The sequence below is a fragment of the Monodelphis domestica genome, chromosome 4 (assembly GCF_027887165.1).
Source record: "Monodelphis domestica isolate mMonDom1 chromosome 4, mMonDom1.pri, whole genome shotgun sequence".
Classification (NCBI taxonomy): Eukaryota; Metazoa; Chordata; class Mammalia; order Didelphimorphia; family Didelphidae; genus Monodelphis; species Monodelphis domestica.
This window is the reverse complement of record NC_077230.1, coordinates 372,196,653-372,215,795: the sequence shown is the minus strand read 5'-3', so window position 1 is coordinate 372,215,795 and position 19,143 is coordinate 372,196,653. Positions and strand designations below refer to the sequence as shown.

Here is a 19,143-nt window from a genome sequence, read left to right as displayed (position 1 = left end):
TGCAGATCAAAGGGGAAAGAGACATGGGTTCAGATTCTGGCTCTGTGACCTTGGCTGTCCTTTCTTCTCTGGACCACTTTCTCTTCTGTAAAATGAGAGGTGGACTAGACAGTCCTTAAGTGCTTCCCTGCTCTATGTCTATGATCATGTTTCCCTCTCTATCTTATATTTTTACATTTTAATTCAATAAATATTTATTAGTCACCTACTATGTGCTGGGCACTATATTGTGTTGGCAATACAAAAGGAGGCAAAAGACAGCCCCTGCCCTCAAGGAACTCCCAATCTAATGGGTTCATCTAGTCCTGTGACAACTTTCTTTAGTCTTCTCCCTTTCATTTCAGGCTCATGAACTTGCTGTGAAAGCCTACCTTTTATCTAAAGAGCTGCCCAATAAAGAAGACGTAACTGAAGCCCTTCGAGACCTACTAGGCCTCATTGCTTCCAAAGACCCAGTGACCTTGAAAGCAGCCAAGTTCTTTGCCGGCCAGGGACAATAGAGGGACAAAAGTGGATGCTGAAGAAGGGCTTATAATGCATTATAGCTGCTATTTCAGCCTAGGAAATTCAGTTTTGAAATCTTACTCTCTACAAATGTATCCTAACAGTACCCATTCTAAGGGAAAGTTGGATTTTGTGAAGAGGGTGTAGAAGTCATACTACTCCTTGATTTGTGTGGCAGGACATCAGGACATTGGTGTATTGTTATGATTTTGTTTTCATGCTTTTTCTTATGTAAATTCCATTATCATAGGAAACTGGGAGCATTAGACTAGGGGTACACTCCTAGCTATATCTCATTTTGTGCATTAATGTGAGTGCAGTTTCAGTTGAATACAATCAATAAATTAGGGAAATGATTTGCCTTTGACATTTACTAGCTGTATGATTCAGGCAAAGCACCTAACTTCTCTGGGCCTCAGTTTCTTCATCTGTAAAATGGGAAATTCTACTGGGGGAGTGTAAGGGAAGTGATTGTAAATCTTAGATGCTATAGCATCACATACAAATGTGATTTTTCATTATTCCATTACCAGCATTGTCCCCCATACACATTTTATGGGTTCTTAACAAGTCTGTCCAGTTGCTATCCTGTCTGTTAAGCTCCAAATCTGAGCTCAAAGATACTTTAGAGGCTTTGCATAGACTTCCCCTTCTCTATGAGCTTCCATATTCATAGGAGGCACAGTGCAGACCCTGGATAGCCACCAGTCAAGGATATTATCAAGGCATTTTGCTTGGATGGGGGTTGGATGAAATTACTTGTGAGGGCTCTGAATTGTGATACTGCTCTCAAAGAGCTAAATAAATCCCTAATAATGGCAGCTGTCACAATTTCAGGGATTTTGTTTTTATGACTTATTTTTTTGTTAAAGCAATACTGTAAGTCACAACACCACTTGAATTTGACAGGTTCTGCAATCCACAGCTAAGTGTTGGTGATCAATGATCTTGTCCTAATTCCTTAAAATGTGATTTATTTTTTATTATCCTCAAATCAAAAACCTTGATGGGCAAAGCTGATAAAAATCAACTCCCAACTTCCACTTTACACATAGTTTTCCAAGAGCATACAAAAATTAGGACTTGTATATTTTTACATCTTTGCATCCCTATCAAACCATATCAAAAAAGAAGGGGGGACTGCCAAGCTTGGTGGGATGCAATTTATTGAGCACCTGTTTGGTGCTCAATAAATATGGACTGATAGATCACTGTATTAAGAGTTAAAAGAGAACTCTTTGGAAAGCAAATGTTGAGCACTTTAAAGTTCTAGGACACCAATTCAGTCAGGGATTTTGTAGAGTAGGTTAACACAGTATACAGAATAAGCCCTGGACTGGGAGTTGGGAGCCATGAGTGCAATCTTTTAGCTTTGCCACTACTCACGCTGACCTTGGATGAATACAACAAAGAGACTACATTAGAAGGTTCCCAGCTCTGAAATCCTGTGACCCCACAACTTCAGTTGGATCCAGAAGTCACTTGAGAACCAGAAAGAAGAGCTAAAAGAATGAAGAGCACTTAACCCTTTCCTACCTTGTATTCAAATGTAGGGATATGAAAAGAAGTTAACTTTGGAAGGCTGCCATTCTTTCCCAATGGCCTTCATTACATTCTGAAGCCTGAATAAAATTGGTGGTGGTGGTAACTAAAGTGGTTTCCAAGAGAGTAGATCAAATATAGGTAAAGGAGGGAATAAAAAGCAAAAGGGGTAATGGGGGGAATCCGGTGGGCCAGCTCACAGACTATTTCCAACTCATCTTTGTAGTCCCAAATTTATTGATAAAAGATTCTTTTGCATCCATAGTGCCATTTTCTGTCTACCATTTTGTGACCACTACAATAAGTATGATTGCCTATATACAGTCATCCATATTGTGGACTAGTTATGAACTCTGTAGATACCTCTCCATCACTATTTAGTTGGCCTAATGTCCATTTTTCCTACCCATTTATGTTTCTTAGATAGGTTTTCCATGTAGGCCAAGAACACTCATCAGTCAAAAACACTGTATTCAAAAGCTCACATCTTCCACTATCGTCACTGGTACAAAATAGAATTGAAAGGGGGCCATTATTGGGCCAGTCTTTCATGTAGGCAGGGGGAAATTCTGGGACTTGCCACCATAGCACCCAGAGATTATCACTGACACCTCTTGTACTATCCCTATCTTTAATGGTCCCCTGGGGCTGCACCCTGAGCAGGTCATCTATATCATTTCAATGATGTTCCTCTACCTCCATTAGTTCAGATAATTGAAAGCTATTTGAATTCCCTGTGCACCCATGCTCTGAATGGAAAATGATTATTTTTCAAAGAGCAGCTGGTATGCAACTGAACATCATGAGTTTGCTTGGCAGTCCCCCCTTCTTTTTTGATATGAGAATAATAAGTGTAGATTTGGCTTATGAGGCTCATTTAAAAATAGCAACAGAAAGACAGCTACATCTTTGGCAACAAAGACAAAACAAGTTGTGTTTCATAGCAGTGGTTTTAATAAAAAGCAACAAAAAACAAGCCATCATTTGTAACTGATCTAAAGGAAGTTGACCAAGTTATTGCTGCATAAGCCATTTGGAAATTAGATATTCTGGTGCTCAGGTAAAACATATCCTTAGTTGTATCTCAAAAGCAAAATCTCAACTTTTCTAAGAACTCAACTGTAGTATTGCCCTCAGATAGGACACATCAAGTTGCTTTTTTTTAGTAGGTTCAGAAACCGAGACTCAAAACCAAGATTTCTCCCAGATATGAAAAACACAAATTTTTTCAGAAACAGGAGAAGCACATGGGAGTTTCCAGTGTTATTCCTTGCTTCAAGTTGCATATATAAAAATTGCATAATGGACTTAGAACACATGCCTCTGCCAAACTGGTCTTGTGTTGCTGCTTTCCTGAGAGTCTGAGCATCATCACCATCTGTACCTAATCAGATTCAGTCCAGCGGACACCTTAAACTTGGGAAGTACAGTCATTGTTATTTAGAAATTTACAAGCCCCAGAACTGGCTGGTTACTCCAGTCAAATAGCTTTCTACCTCGAGTAATACAGTAGCCTAGAGAGGGATCTTGAATAATATCTTGGGTTTGCAATAAGGAAAATGTGATAAATGACTCTTCATCATAAGGGGCCCCAGCTCTCCCTTCTTGTGAAGACTAGAAAGCCTTATAAATAAGGAAGCTTTAGAACTCAGTTTGCATGCAACAGTTAGAATGGAGATTTCCCTACCATATTCTATCACTTCCTTCTTCCCCACCAGCCCTTTCTCCCTGGGTTTCAAATAGAGCGAGTACAGGTGAGGTTCACCAACTAGAATTAGGATCTTGGGCTTTCCCCAAGGCCTCTAGGTCCTGCTCTTCCAGCTTTCCTTATCCCTTATTTTTTTTATTACCTTTAGCAGGTAAAATAGGTAACATCCCTTAAATAAGACAAATTTTAGGAAGAGAAAAGATGATGGCAAGCAAGGAAAATGAGAAAATAATTTAAAAGCACAGTCACTGAATGTCAAAGCTGAAGGGAACCTAAGAAACCATCTAGTACTACCTCATAATTGTACAGACCAAAAAAAAAAAAATAAAGCCCATGAAATAGGGGTATGCGTGACTTGCTAAAGTAAGAGTTAATGGCAGAGCCAAGACCTGGGTCTCCTCATATAGACAGTATTTAGTTACAGAAAGACTAAGACTTTCAATGACGTATCTACTGTATGAATTGGACACAGCTCAGATCAATAGAGTGGTTTACTTGCTTTGGCCATGGACTGACTGGTGGTCTCTGAGCAGTGGGAAGAGGTAGGGTTTTAAGAATGCTGGCTCATCATTAGAATGGTGTGGATAATCAGGAGGGAAGGGAATCAGTTATCTATCTACGCTTTTGTTTGAGGAACAAAAACCGCCCTGTTAAATTTTCAAAAGCTAATTTTCTTTATCATTGTGATCTCAGCGAATCAGAACCATGCTTATTTCCACCAAGTCAATTTCAATTCTAGTGAGCATCAGAACACAAGATGTCACAATTGTACTGCTCACTGGGAAATCCCCTCAGCCCTGCCAACTCCCTGTGCCATAAATACCCAGGGGAAACTGACACCAGATTGGGAAAGAGAAAGCAAAGGAGGAAACACTGGGCAATCTGCTACATGACCACACAGCTGAGCCTCTCATGAGTGTGCCCGTGCATATACCCCCATAACTGGCCAGCCCTGGAGCTGAAGGAAGGCTAAAAACAAGTCTCAAGGCTACACAGAAACTCCAGTGGCATCTTCAGTCTAGCCACACTCCTCATATAGCCTCCTACCATTGCCACCTCCTAGCCCAACAACATTCCTACAAACATATTCCTGGATCAGCACAGCCGTATCTTCCACCTCCTCTGCCATTTTATCACTTTTCAAGCTATGGGAGCCCATAGCATTTTCATCCCTCAGGAAATCCTCACCCCATCATGTAGTGGTATGATGGAGCATTAGCAGGTATCATGTAATATACTATTTTAAAATTGGCATGTTCTCTACTGCATCTCTCTGATCACACCACCTTCTACCAAAGGTCTGGTGGTTTTCCACTGTCCACCAACTCTGACATTTGATGCCTGTGATATTCTCCTTCACAGATTCATTATCCTTTATGTTCATTCAAGTTTATGAAGTGTCTATTATGTCCATGCACTGAGAAAGTCTTTGTCCTCAAGGATCTTAAATGTTAACAGGGGAAACATGTACATATGTAGCCCAGTGGTCTTCTAATATGCAAGTATATTCCAAATGAATAAAAAGTAGGTGGGGAGGGATGGCACTAACAGCTACAGGAATCGGGAAGAGCTTCACGTAGAAGGTGAGAGGAGCTCAGTCTCAAAGGAAACTAGAAATTAGAAGAGGTAGAGGTGTGTGTGTGGACATTCCAGGAATTTTGCCATTACTGATAAAATCTATTGAAATCTTCCCTTAAAAAAAAATCCTTACCTTCTGTCTCAGAGTCAATACTATGTATTGGTTCCAAGACATAAAAGCAGTAAAGGCTAGGCAATGGGGGTTAATTAACTTGCTCAGGGTCACACAGATAGGAAGTGTCTGGGTTCACATTTGAACCCAGGACCTCCTGTTTCTAGGCCTGACTTTTAATCCACCAGGCTACATAGCCCCTACTCTTTTGAGTACTCAGATGCCACTTCTTCAAAGAAACCCTCTTAGCTGAAAGTAATTCTACCTCTTAAATTTTTTCCTTTGGCCCCCTCTATTGTATTTCTTCTCTATTATCTAACAATTCTGTTGTTTCCTTGTCCCTTTCTCTCCAACTACTTCCTCTCCCTAACTCTCATTACACCATATGATCCTTGTGACAAGAGTGTGTTATAAACACCATTCTATTTCCACAATGTCAAGAGTCCTTGTATATGGGTATGCATTTTATGTGTTTGTAGAATGGGATTTAAGGCCAGCCCCTATTCTATCACCCATTTTAAAGGTTTGAGAGTATGGCATTTCCCATTCAAATCTGACCAAAAATCAAATCATAACACAGGAAGCTCCGAAATAAATAGGTGCCAATAACTCGATTGGGTTGTTGCGAACCTCCTTTCTACTCTTATGCAGCTTTTGGGAATAGAAGTCAAAGAGAACATAAGTGCCTTGAGGATACGAACAGCTTTGTTTCACTGTGTCCCCAATTATTACTACTGAGCCGTGAACAAAGGGGGAACTTAGTAGATGCTTTGTAACTTACCAGTTTCTTCTAAATCTACCATCTATCCTCTTTTCTGTTGGCTCAACCTGGATTTCTCCAAAGGCCCTTTTATTCACTTTCCTCCTTTCACCCAAGCAAGCCCAATTATCATTCTGCCATCCTGCCAGTACCTTTTTCTGTGGGCCCTGAGGCCAGGAGAGAGCCTGGTTATACTGAACCCTGATAGCTCAGAGGTAGCAGTATGTGGTGGAAAGAGCAGTAGCTCCAAACTTGGGATCAGAAGACTTGGGGCTGAGTCTTGCCTTAACCATTAGAGAGCAGTATAATTCTGGTCAAGTTAATTAACCTCTCAGTTGGTTTCCTCCTTTTAAAAATGGGGATAATACTTAAACTACTTGTGTTGCGAAGTTGTCATGAATCTCAAGCAAGAAAGTGGAAGGAAAAGTGTTTTTGTAACTGAAAAGCTCTTTATCACAGAACATCCGAGAGCTCACCTAGTCAAAACACCAGTATGGCAGAAGAAAAAATGAAGGCTTAGAAAGGAGATGGGACTAGCCTAATGAAAGCTGCTCTTATCTATTTCTGTGTATTTGAGTTCATGGACTCCTAGAATCTCTGAGCTGGAAAGGATCTCAAAGATTATCTAGTCCAACTCAAGGAATCCCTACTTTATCTTTCGCCTTCCAGGGAGGGGGAGCTATGTAAGAATTTGTACCCAACAACTGCTGAGCCTGGAAACTAGGGAATGAAACCAGATCAGAAAATCACATGTTAGAGCTAGACTGGATCTTTTGGTCCATTATCGATTTTACAAAAAAGCCAAGGCTCTGGGGGCGAAGCAACATGTTCAAGTCAGTAGGAAAGCCAGAATAGACCTCAGTTCTGATTTCTAGTCTGGTGTTCTGCTCTCTGTAGCCAATTATAAGATAAGCGCTGATCAGGATCAGTCCTTTTTAAGAGGAAGATTCCAAACCAGCACCAGGCTCTGGAAAGAGTTGTTTGCCGTCTAGAATCAAAGGATGCTCCAGTAGGTGCCACGGTAGTAAAGTCAGCTGGCCAAACACTGATCACTCCAGGCACACCTACACATCCTAGGAGTAATCTCCCAGCAGCCTTGGCCTCAAAAGATGGGCAGTAGCTAGATCTGACCACTAATTTAATCAAGGTTATGACCACCTTCTGCTAGGTTCCTTTTAGCTAGCCATGGGTATCCAAGGCTTTGGGACTTACAAGGGAAAGGGATTCTGCCTCTCATACCTAACTCATGGATTAGTGTTGAAAAGAACTCTAATTCTTACCCAATTTGAACAGTTTTATCTATGATATATTCAAAAGTTGCTAAAACTTTTACTAGTTAGGTATCAAGTAATAACATTTGTACAACCCAGTGGAACTGCTTCTTGGCTCTAGGAGGGGAGGAAAAGAAAATGAATCATGTAAACATATTTAAAAATAGAAATTAAAACTTTAACTAGCCAGTCCTTAAAATGAAGGAGTGAGGTCCTACGCTTTCTTTCCTTCTTCCTGTCTCTGAGTGGATTTAGCTAAACGGATTGTGCCAGGGATAAATCATCCTCCTTATTCTCTCACTGACTGAAATGATAAAATGCCACCCCATGTAGTTTTTTTCTCCCATTAAAATGACACACAGCATCCCACTTTATTTACTTAAGGAAAAAAACCCACACTCCCTAGTAACATTTCTTTCAAATGCTGCCTTTAATAAATTAATCCACTTTGGGGGAGAGGGAGTCGTCTGCTTGTTGTGGGATTGATTCCCTTGTAGCTGGAGTGAGAAGGTCTGTCTGAGTGTGTAGCCCTCATGTGGCTTGGGGCTCACTTGTATTGCTTATCAGGCCTCTCAAAGATCTAAAGCTAAAAACCAGGGTTCCAGCTACCTTTGCAAGCCCTAACATACACAGATATACAGATACAAGGAATTTTTTTTTATCAGTGCATAGCAAAATATATTCACAGTGACTCAGCTAGTGGCATTCAAGTTTTCATCAGTCTCAAGATGCTCCTACCAAATAAAAGGAGGTACTGTATAGAGCTGGAAATGTACGTTACACAGCGGGGACATCCTTCATGGGAAGAACAAGGGAATCAAATGTCCCAGCTTATACACGATTTGGCTGTAAGGCTGTTGTCATACTCAGATGGTGCTTGTAGGCTTTCCAGACTGGAACTGAAGGTGCTGAGAAGCTGCATTCTTTGTTGCTCAGAATGCAAAAATAGATACCTACTGGCCTCTTTCCTCCTGAAGTTCTTGAAGGGGGATGGGCGTCAGGAGTCCCATTCTACAGTCACAGAAGACATGCCTCTCCCCCCTTTCTTATTCTACCTCTTGCAATGCAATTTTCAAATTATGTTTCGCATTTAGTAATAATTGACGCCTCAGAGCCATCTTGCAAAGTTGATAGGGCAGAATATTTCTCCTATTTTACTAATGGAAAAACTGAGGCATAAAGTGACTTGCCCACAGTCATTCAGCTAGAGAATGACTAATCTAGAACCTGAAGCTAGTTTATCCACTCTTAAACCCAAGGTTTTCCCCTACTGAGTCATACTAGGTGCTGCCAAGGGGGAGGAGGGAGTAGCCAGAGCATGATTCAGGCAGAGCTGGTGGACACGAGCAAGCAGATTCTATCCTCCCACCCTGATACCTTGCTGTGACTGCTCCTGGCCTAGGGATACTCTGATGGCATAGCTCCTAGCCAGAGAATAATCTTTTCTTTGTGTGAGAGAGTCTGGGAAGAAAGGCTTTGTCTTTCTAGTGTCCAGAAAAGTGTATATATGTGTGGGGGGAACAGCTTTTCCTCCTCCTCCTCTTAATAACCCCTACCTTCTGTCTTACTATAAATTCTAAAGCAGAAAAGCAGCAAGGACTAGGCAGGTAGGGTTCAGTGACTTGCCCAGGGTCACACAGCTAAGGAGACTGCATATGAACCTGGAACCTCCCATCTCCAGACCCAGCACTCTGTGGAACTTCTGAAAGAGCTTTAGAAAAATGCACCTTTCCCAAGGGTCTCTCTTGGCTCCAGCAGATGTTCAGACACAAAGCATTTAGTCAACTCCAGTGAAGACAGAACCAAACATGTACACTGTCTGAATCTCCAGAGTGGTAAAAAGGTGCCATAGCACATTCCAAAGTGAAACACTATCATTTCCCCCTCACTAAATCAGATGTGTGGTCACACATTAAATGGGTGCCATCTCAGCTCCCCTGGGTGTAGCATCTGGCGAGATCCCTCCACGCAGCTCCAGAGACAGCGTGGCTACAGGACAGACACATGGCTTAGGTCACTTCCAACTGCAGGACCAGCGTTGGTGCTCGGCTCCCTCAAATGATGGAACCGTTTCCAGTCGTGATGCTTTTAGACAAAACTTAAAATAGGTTGTGAAAATGGGGGCACCGTTATTGTTTACACATTTTATAGTCCGTTATGTTAGGCTCGTGTGAGGTGTAAGAGAATGTGAATGGTTTCTTTATTCAGTCCTATCCTGCACATGTGAGCAGGTGTTGTTCTCACCAAAGTGATCCCGAAGGAAGGCTGTTGATCTGGGCCCCCCACGTTGTCGCTGCTCAGACCATTCCCTCTGCCCGCTCCACTGTAACACTTTCATCTTCGGGAATGGACTTCAATGTTTGTGATACAACTCTTTTATCCCCCAATCTTTGGGAGGTGATTCTAATTTCTAGAAATAGTCAAAAGCAACCATAAACTATGGCTGGGGAGAAAGTGTGAGTCCCCATAGTGAAAGGTGACTTTACAGTGCGCCTGGTTTTCTTTTGGTGCCTATAATTGGATGTGAATTCTGTTCTCGAAGCTTTGTAGGAATAAAGGTGTAGACTTCCTAAGGTGAGACTTTGAAGGAGACAACACTCACTTCTATGTGGCAATTGTGGTATGCTTTCTTTTTAAGTGTCATTATTTGACAGATTTTCCCTGCAATGGGAATAGTAGTCTCAGATATCCATCTCAATGTCTCTTTCCCAGGGAGAGGTGCATCACCTACTGCACAAGCAATTGGAATGGAAAGCACTTAGGGTATGCTCATGTCAGCCAAAAATAACAAAATAAAAGCAGGCTGTGTAATGATTACTGAAGGGTGCTTCTCCCTCATTTCATCAAGTACATACATTCTAATTTCCAGGGTTATATTGGTCTCCAGAATGTCCCAAAGGGTCCCATTGCTTTGCCTGGTTATAATTCCATAGAGCCAAGCCCACATAAGGACCAAGCTTGATGGGAACACCTGCAGCCCACCCACACCACACCAAATTATGGATCCTTCAACATGGAGGAGCCACGCTTATTCTCCAGATGTCAACTATGCTATCCCTCTAAATGATTTCACCTACCACACCTAATTCCAGAGAGTGGCTGGAGAGAAATGGGGAAGGATTAAAAGGAGAAGAAAAGAAAGCATATGCCCCTTGGCTCAATGAAATGCATTTCCAACTGAAACAAAAAGGTGGCTGGGGAAGAGAGGCCAGGAGGAGGAGTAGATTGGGAGAGGCTCCAGGGGCATCACTAAAGCACATCTTTCCATTTTGTGATGGAAACAACAAAGCACTCTGTAGGATGGGCTCTGTTTACAAAGAAGCTCCTGGTGTTTCTTGGCCCTAATGGAGACAAAGCCCAGAACAGATCAGATTCCACTTCCTACAAAGTGCTTCCTTTGAAAGTGTCAATGGAGATGCTTCCCAATCACTGAATCCTGAGTGACAAGAGAAACAGGTCACAATGAAGCCAAGCTGTTGATCAGTGGGAAGTGGAGGGACGGGTTCGCTAGTGCGGTGCTGGAAGCGGGTATCCTCTGAGCATTGAATGGCCATTAACAGAAGAGAGCTCATTATGGCATCTGGATTCCACAGCTCTCGGCTGGCGATTGCCTTGATCTCTTGGAAGCTTTCAAATATCTCTACAAGCAGCTCTGAATGACTGGGCTCTGATGGAGAGATGGAAACATGCAGACTACAGTGGCAGAGAGATTCAATGCCTGGCAGTCGGCTGCGAGCACTTAATAGCCGAGTGTCCATAACCCAGGAACCAAGATCAACTTCACCGGCTGGGATGTTATTCTTTGTGAGCATCCTTAAGATTAGTCTTTGTACAAACCACAAAGCCAAGCAATTTTCTTAAATCATTAGAAAGAATACTGTAAAGTGAGTAAGTGCCCAGATGGGATTGCTATTTTCTGTGCAAATGAACACACATTAGTCAAGATCTTATTCATTCAAAACTATCAGGGAAGCAGCAGGATTTGGTTTAAATGTTATCCAAAAGCTGAATTCATTTAAGTTTTAATTCAGAGGCAATCATGTTGTTAATATTGTAGCTGGGGCCTGGCAGTGAAGGGGGTTGGGCCCTGGCCGTGTTTGCCAAAGAATCCCTGATTTCTCCCAGCTCTGGTTCGCTCTCACTGGATGTAGAGCCACCATTGGTGATGTAAATGCTTTCTGGGCCAGCCTGGGCAGAGGCAGGTCCTTCAGGCTCGCTCTTCTCCACAGCGCTAGACACTCCTGGGAGAAGGGCCATCTTCCCGGTCAGCCGGCGGGGGAGCAGGGACATGGTGTAGTCAGCGATGATCCCCCCCACATCTAGGTTGCACGCCTGGTCGAATGCCACAAAGCCCACGTTGGCATTTGCCTCGCACACCACAAAGGAGCCATCATCCATGATGAGAAGGTCAATCCCGCAGAAATCCATGCCCAAGATGTTGGACACCTGAATGGCCAGCTGTTTGCCTTGCTCAGTGAGTGGACACATGACACCCACACCGCCTGCAAGGGAAGCACATTGACATAATGATAACCCTGAAGGAGGCCAATTCCAAACACAAGAAGTGACCTATTTATGGAGGCAGATAGAGATGGAAGAAATTCTGGCACGGCAGAAAGTCCTAGGTCCAGGAAGGGGGCAGGCACAAAACCCCTATTAGCTGCATGTTTGCTGCTGCTAGTTCAAGTGTAATCTCTTATCTTTAGCTTTACCTACTTCAAAGAATCAGAGGACCACAGATCTAGGGCTGGAGGAACCTTAGAGGCCATCTAACTCAATCCTCTTATTTTACAGATAAGGAAACTGAGGTCTAGGGAGGGTAAGTGACTCATGCAAAGTCATACTGGTAGGAAGTACCTGAGCCAGGATTTTAACCCAGGCCCTCTGACCCCAAGACCAGCATAATACTTTTCACCTAATATTTCAAAAGATAGGTGATTTCATCCATTTGGGTGCTCCTTCTCCTGACACTGACCATAATGCCTCTACACTGAGAGATTACCCAGTGGACAACTTTTCATGATGAATCCCTCTATACTTAGCCAAGTTGGTCCTCAATTAGTCAATGAACATGCATTTACTAATTACCAGTGCATAATTATATTTTGCTCCCCAGGATTCTAAATCCCAGCTTCCCGTGTTCCTTCTCACGTTACGTGCTAACGTAGGGAGGATATATTTTGATGTAGCTCCCCCCTCTCTCTCTTTTCCCCTAATCGCGGCTAGGAAAGCTGGCTTTATGCCAGGCAGGAGAATCTACACACGTGGTTTACTTTTTTGTTACATAATTAGGTTTGAACTTCTATTTCTTTTAGTTTATTTTCCTTCTACTTCAAGTAGATTATTAATAAACCTTATAAAATATAAAACTTGGAGTTATTGGATATTAATCTTAATCTTACACCAGTTGAATGTCAGGTGCTGTGTTAGATGCTTGGTATACAAAGAAAAAGCTCAACAATCTCTGCCTTCACTGATCTTACAATCTCTTGGGGGTGAACAGAGACAGTAGGCACATATATAAGATATATGCAAGATATATATATATATATATTTTTTTTTTTTAAAGGAGATATACCATGTATAACCCAGTGGAACTGCTTGTCAGCTTTGGGAGGGGGAAAGAAAGAGTGGGGGAGGGGGGATCATGAATCATATAATCATGTAAAAATACTCTAAATAAAAAAGGAGGGGAATAAAAAGGAGATATACCATGCAACCCTGGGATTAAGGCTTGGAGCTCTTTAAGAGGCAGCCAGGTGGAGCAGTAGAGAAAATGCTGGACCTGGAGTTAGAGTCATGAGTTCAAATGTGACGACATTTATTAGCTGGGCGACCCTGGGCAAATCTACCTCAGTTTCTTTTTTCTACAAAAAGGGGATAATAATATTAGCTATATCCAGGGCTGTGGGAAGTATAAAATGAGATATTTATAAAATGGTTTATAAATCTTTAAGTGATCTATAAATGCTAGCTAACATTATTATTACTATTACTATTGTTGTTATTCTCCAACATGGCAGGATTACACTTAGCTGGCAAAGCTCTCAAGAACTCAGTGTTCAGCCTCAGAGTAGGTCTTCTGCAGAGGATTAGCCCCACAAATAATGTTGGTTTTTTTTAAAGCTCTTACCTTCTGTCTTAGAATCAATGTGATGTATCTATTCCAAGGCAGAAGTGGTAAGGGCTAGGCAACTGGGATTAAGTGACTTGCCCAGGGTCACACAGCTAGGAAGTATCTGATATCATATTTGAACCCAGGACCTCTCAATCTCCAGGCCTGGCTCTTGATCCATTCATTGTGTCACCCAGCTGCTCCAATAATTTTAAAATATTCCAATTCTGAGGCCCATGAGCTGTTGCTTCAAGAACAACAGTCCTTTCCTGAGCTAACAGTTCCAGAGATGCTCCTTCTGTTTTTAGTTTGAAGGCGTGTGCCAAGGTAAGCAACAGAGCAAAATCCTAGTGGCGTCTGGGCCCTAGAACAAAAACAAGAATTCTTCTTGGTGATTTAAAAGGCAAAACAATACCACAAAGGCATTTGTGTCTAGGTGCTCCCTATGGGCACAGTACAGAGCCAATGTGGCCAGGTCTAAAGGGTGAGCTTTGATGGCCATAATGCAGATGATAATTTCCCATTTTGGAGCCCCAAATGGTTCACTTCTGAATATTTCATCTAAAAACATTATGGCCTGAAAATAGTTTTCTCATTTTAAAGATGGGTAGACCGAAGGCACATCCTACAACTAGTTAACACTGGATCTAAAATTATAATAAATGTCTCCTATGAGAAAATTAGAATAGTGTCTCCTGCGAGTCCGGCCTGTCTCTGGCTTCCATCTTCAAGTATCTGAAGGGTGGTTATGTGGAAAAGGGACTGATTTTGATTGGTTCCAGACAACTGATCTAGGAGAAATGGGCAGAAGTTGCAAGGGGCAAGTTTTGGCAGTAAGTCAAGAAAAAAACTTCCTGAATAAAGGAAAGAGGCTGCCCCTGCAGGGAGGCAGTTAGGTTCCTCCTTACTGGAGGCCTTCAAACAAAAGCTATGGCCCAACTTATGTGTTAGGTTATAGAGGAGATGCTCGTTCAGTTATACGTGGACTACGTGGCTAAGATGAGGACGGAGGTTCTAGGACAAAATGCTGTTAGTTCCCTCCTTGGAGTTATGCCTATGCTTTTCTAGAAGTGCCAAAGGCAGGAATAAGAAGTGGCAGGATCAGTATTCCGTCCCCACTCCCAGTTCCCACTGCATGGGATGGAAAATCTCTTTCTTCCCCAGTGAGAGAATGGTGAGGAGAAGCTAAAAAGCAAGCCTGAGTTTGTACTACAGTGTCTACTGTAGAAAGGCATTTACAAAATGCAAGAAGAAGATGCAAGACCAAAGATCTTATAGGATTCTAACTCTACAGAAGGCCTGAGCCCTGCAGGAAGACCATACAAGACTAAGGAAGCCAGCCTGCAGGGAGTGCCAAGATCAGTCTTTTTCAGTGCAGAGGCTGGGGCTGATGTGCCAGCATGGATGCTGGGCCTCTTGGGTGACAGGCCCTTACAAATCTCTGCTGTAACATTTTCGTTGACTGAGCCAGCCCACGCTAATCTTTCCTGTAAACTCCTGAAGCGCTTAAGGTCGGTATTACTTATTTGGCACCCTACTTTGTGTATCAGTGTATGGATTAATGGGGGGATGACCAGAGGGTGGGAAGAGACCAATATCTACCTCCAGCTCTGCCCTTGCCTCTTCTAAATTCTTCTCCCCATTATTCTGTCCTGCTCCCTCCCAGACTCCCTGATTTCCCTAGACTATTAAGATGGACTGGGCACAGCCAATGCAGACCCCGTCAGTCACCAGGAATCTGGACTCCATCCCCTGGGAAATCCACAAGCAAGAACTTTGCCCACAATCCCTGCCCCACCCCCAACTCATGGAGCCTCTCCAAAATCCACCTCCCACCATCTTCCACCCCCATTTTTTTCTTTTTATATAAATCAAAAGATGGAAATGATAGACCATGGGACCAAAGGCCCACCTCGAAAGCCCTAGTAAAACCTGTCAGGATATCAGGATTTTCCTGTCAGGCCTAGACAAATCACTGACCACTAGGCCTCGGAACTTCCCACTCCTAAAGCCACAAACCTCAGAGTCATCCATTGAATTGAACCCAAGTAACCCCACTTTGACCAATAGAGGCAATCTAGATGACTGCATCAAGACAACCATACTATAAGAAATTGCTCCCTTCTCTTACTCAGGTGGCCCCTAGGCATCCACTGGTTTGGGGTTCCCTCCCATCCCACTGCCATCGGCCTCCCATCTCCCTCTGCTCCATCTTTTGCTCTAAATAACACTTTTCTGTATTCACTCTAGATGTCATTTGCCTCAGGGTCGGACTCAGAGAGGAAAGCCTAGAGGGACAATAAATACACAAAAAAGGCAGTCTGCAACAGTATGGATTCAGGCACAACTAAGGATGCCCTCTGCCAAGGAAATGCTTCTGAGTTGTTCTTGGGGGGGGATAACAAAGATTCTCAAGCTTTTGATCTGAGGCAGACTGAAAAGGGGAGACATGAACATTCTCAGTTCTTTCCAGGGGCCATTCCCAATTCCTTTATTTGCTCAGACACCCTAAAGGTTCCTCCTTCCATTCTACAGCCTCTCTGAAGGTCCTGCTCTGGATCCGGGCCCCCACAGATGAGGAAGGCCGTCTTCCATTCACCTGTCCCTGTGCCTGCTGGCCCTGTCTCTGACCTAGACATCTCACCGACGCAAGTCCCTGGCCCACTGCTCTCTGTCCTGTGACGTCTGGCTGAAGCAGCTCCACCAGCTCTTTGATGACCAGCGTCCTTCCCACGTGGCTGTTCTCCTAGATATCCCCACTGTCTCCAGAAATCATCTTCCGGTAAGACAGCATCTGCCGCTAGCATTTCCTCAGGACCTCCTGCCCCTCGGGCCTCTCCCTGGAAGGCTAACAGAGCAGATGCTCCTTTGGAGGAGGAGGAGGAGGCCCAGGCCAACACCTCGTCATTCCCAGCTGGCTGTCAATGTTCATCATGTCCCTACACTTGGGCACCCCCCTTCCCTTCAGCTTCTCTCAGTGTCTTTCTTACCCCACTAGAGCAGGAGCTCCTAGAGGGCACAGGCCATCCTTTCCCTTTCAGTGGATCCCCATCGCTTAGCTCGGCGCAGGGCACAAGGGAGATGCTTCCTAAATGCTTAGACAGCTGTCTTAGGCTACCCCTTCTGTCTGGTCTCCTGGGTGGCCCGAGGCCTTGATGTCTTTCCTCCAGATCCCCAACTCCAGGTCAGCTTTCTCAGCCAGCCTGAAACAGATTTTCTGGCTTTCTTGTCTCCCATTCCCGGAGACCTACCAGGGCCTATAGGAATGTTATCGCTGGTCCCCTGTTTACTTATGGGATCACTGACACACCCAGAGTGCAGCCAAAAGCCTGAGCTCCCTGCGGCTCAGGCTAACCTTCACCCACTTATTCCAGTTCTCTCCCATGACTCATGACTTGGGTATTCCCAGGGGAGGGATTGGATTTTTTAACTCTGAAGTCTGCTAATTGCATTCTTAAGAGTATATTTTAGGGGGCAGCTGGGTGGCTCAGTGGATAGAGAGCCAAGCCCAGAGAGGAGAGGTCCTGGGTTCAAATGTGATCTCAGATACTTCCTGGCAGGGTAACCCTGAGCAAGTCATTTAACCTCCATCACCTGGTCCTTGCTGCTCTTCTGAGCAATACCAATACATAAGATAGAAGGTAAGGTTTAAAAAAAAAAAGATGTAAAAATAAAAGCTATCAATAAAATCTTTTAAAACTAAAAAACAAAACAATACTGTCCTTGTCTTCAAGGAACTTACTTAATTTGCATTCTACCGTCAATAAACAGAGAAGTGTACCTGGCAGTTCAGTGGCCCAGTGGATACAGTACTGGGCCTGAAGTCAGGAGGCCCTGAGTTCAAATTCTACCCTAGTCCCTTTATTAACTGTAACCCTGGGCAAGTCAGAATCTCTGTTTTAGTTTCCTCATTTGTAATATGGGGGGTAAAAAGCACCTCCCTTCCAGGGTTGTTGTGAGGATCAAATGAGATAGTATTTGTAAAGCACGAGGCAAACCTTAAAGCACTGTATAAACACTATTATTTTATTCATTATTCAGTTAAATACTGCCTGGCCTCAAGTCAGGAAGACCTGAATTCAAATCCAACTCAGATATCTAATAGCTGTGTGACTCTAGCTAAAGAAAAAAAAATTACTGCTTGCCTCTGTTTCCACATCTGTAAAATGGGGATAATAGTAGTACTACCCTCTCAGGGTTGTTGTAAGAATCAAGGAGTGCTAAGTACAGTGCCCGACACTGAATCAGTGTTAGGGATCATTATTATTATTGTTTCCATTGTTATGATTACTACCTGCTACCAAAGGGTAAGAGAACAAATCCAAAAATGCAAACTGAAAGCTTGCTTTATCCAAGAATTTCCCCAAACCGTGTGAGACAAGGAAACTAAGCCACTGAAATCTAAGAAAAGAAAAGTTACAAAAGTTTACTTGCACAGGTACCTTAAATCTTACAAGGCACTTTCCACAGAACAACCTGGCAACACAGATACTACAAATATGATTATCCCCATTTACAGATGAGAAAAGTAAGGCCGGGAGAGGTCGGCCCACCAAGTCCCACAACTAGGAAACTCTGGAGCCAAGAATCAGTCTTCTGACTGGGGACACTCTGGGATATGGAGGACCTGGTGCTGACTTGGGAGTTAGGGTTCAAATCCCCCTCCTAACATTTATTCTCTATGACTGGGGCAATTCCCTTAACTGCCTTGATCTTCTGTTTCCTCATGTGTAAAATGGTGCAGGGCCCATCTCAAAGGGCGACAGGAGGCTCACATGTCTGTGTGTAAGCCTCAAAGCTTCCCTCCAGATGTCAGCTAATATTATCACTGCTGTGGCTGCTGCTGGGACTCTGACCCCCCCCCCCCCCCCATGTGGCATTCACCTCCCCCGCGTATTGGTCGGTGATGGCCTGGCGCTCGACCAGATCCAAGGGGGCTGCTACTGTTCTCAGGGCCTTGGCCACTGCTGGCACGCTGGTGTTCCCCACCCCCTTATCCGGATATTTCAGCACGCTGTCCTCCTACTGAGAGGGAGTCTCTCCCCAGGCCCAACCCAGGCCCAAGCCCTGAGCTGCTCCCCACCCCCACCCCGAGTCCCCGGGGCCAAGCCCCAGTCGCCATACCTAAGGAGCAGTTACTCTGCATCCGCCCGTCGGTGGAGCAGCGGAGCATGGAGCCAATGACGTGGCCGCCCACCACCACCACACGGATATCCTTGCCGTGAGATTCCTTCACATATTTCTGGAACAGGTAGGGAACATCGTGACGGACCAGGTGGCAGATGTCTGATAAATGATGTTTATCTCTGGCGAGGAAAACGGCTTTTCCTACAAGAAGAATAAAGACACAGAATAAAAACCGTGAAGGCCATTATTCCTGGTCTCTGCCCACCTAAGTTTCCTCAATGTTACTTCACTTGAACCCATGTCTCTCTCATTTAAGTTTCCCTGAACTTTACCTAGCTTTGTCCTCAGTCTGCCTGGCACTCGTCTGAGCATACCTTGCCTTCCTGGGCTTTCCTCTGATTTTCATAAAAGTGTAATTCTTCCACT

General features: G+C 43.7%; 2 protein-coding genes across 5 annotated transcripts in view; one reads left to right on the top strand and one right to left on the bottom strand.

Annotated features, from left to right (window-relative positions):
- The window catches only part of ZMYND12 (zinc finger MYND-type containing 12), a 31,900-nt gene extending 30,565 nt beyond the window's left edge, over positions 1 to 1,335 (top strand). For all 3 annotated transcript variants that reach the window (XM_007492937.3, XM_001381583.5, XM_016422544.2), the window contains one exon: positions 345 to 1,335. In XM_007492937.3, the coding sequence (XP_007492999.1) occupies positions 345 to 500 (156 nt within the window). In that variant the 3' untranslated portion in view covers positions 501 to 1,335. The remainder of the gene's footprint in view (positions 1 to 344) is intronic.
- A 1,647-nt stretch (positions 1,336 to 2,982) lies between these two features.
- RIMKLA (ribosomal modification protein rimK like family member A) overlaps positions 2,983 to 19,143 on the bottom strand; it is a 72,303-nt gene continuing 56,142 nt past the window's right edge. For both annotated transcript variants that reach the window (XM_001367017.3, XM_016422542.2), the window contains exons 4-5: positions 18,715 to 18,918; positions 2,983 to 11,977 (exon numbers count right to left, since the gene is read on the bottom strand). In XM_001367017.3, coding sequence (XP_001367054.1) covers positions 11,487 to 11,977; positions 18,715 to 18,918 — 695 coding nt within the window. In that variant the 3' untranslated portion in view covers positions 2,983 to 11,486. The remainder of the gene's footprint in view (positions 11,978 to 18,714; positions 18,919 to 19,143) is intronic.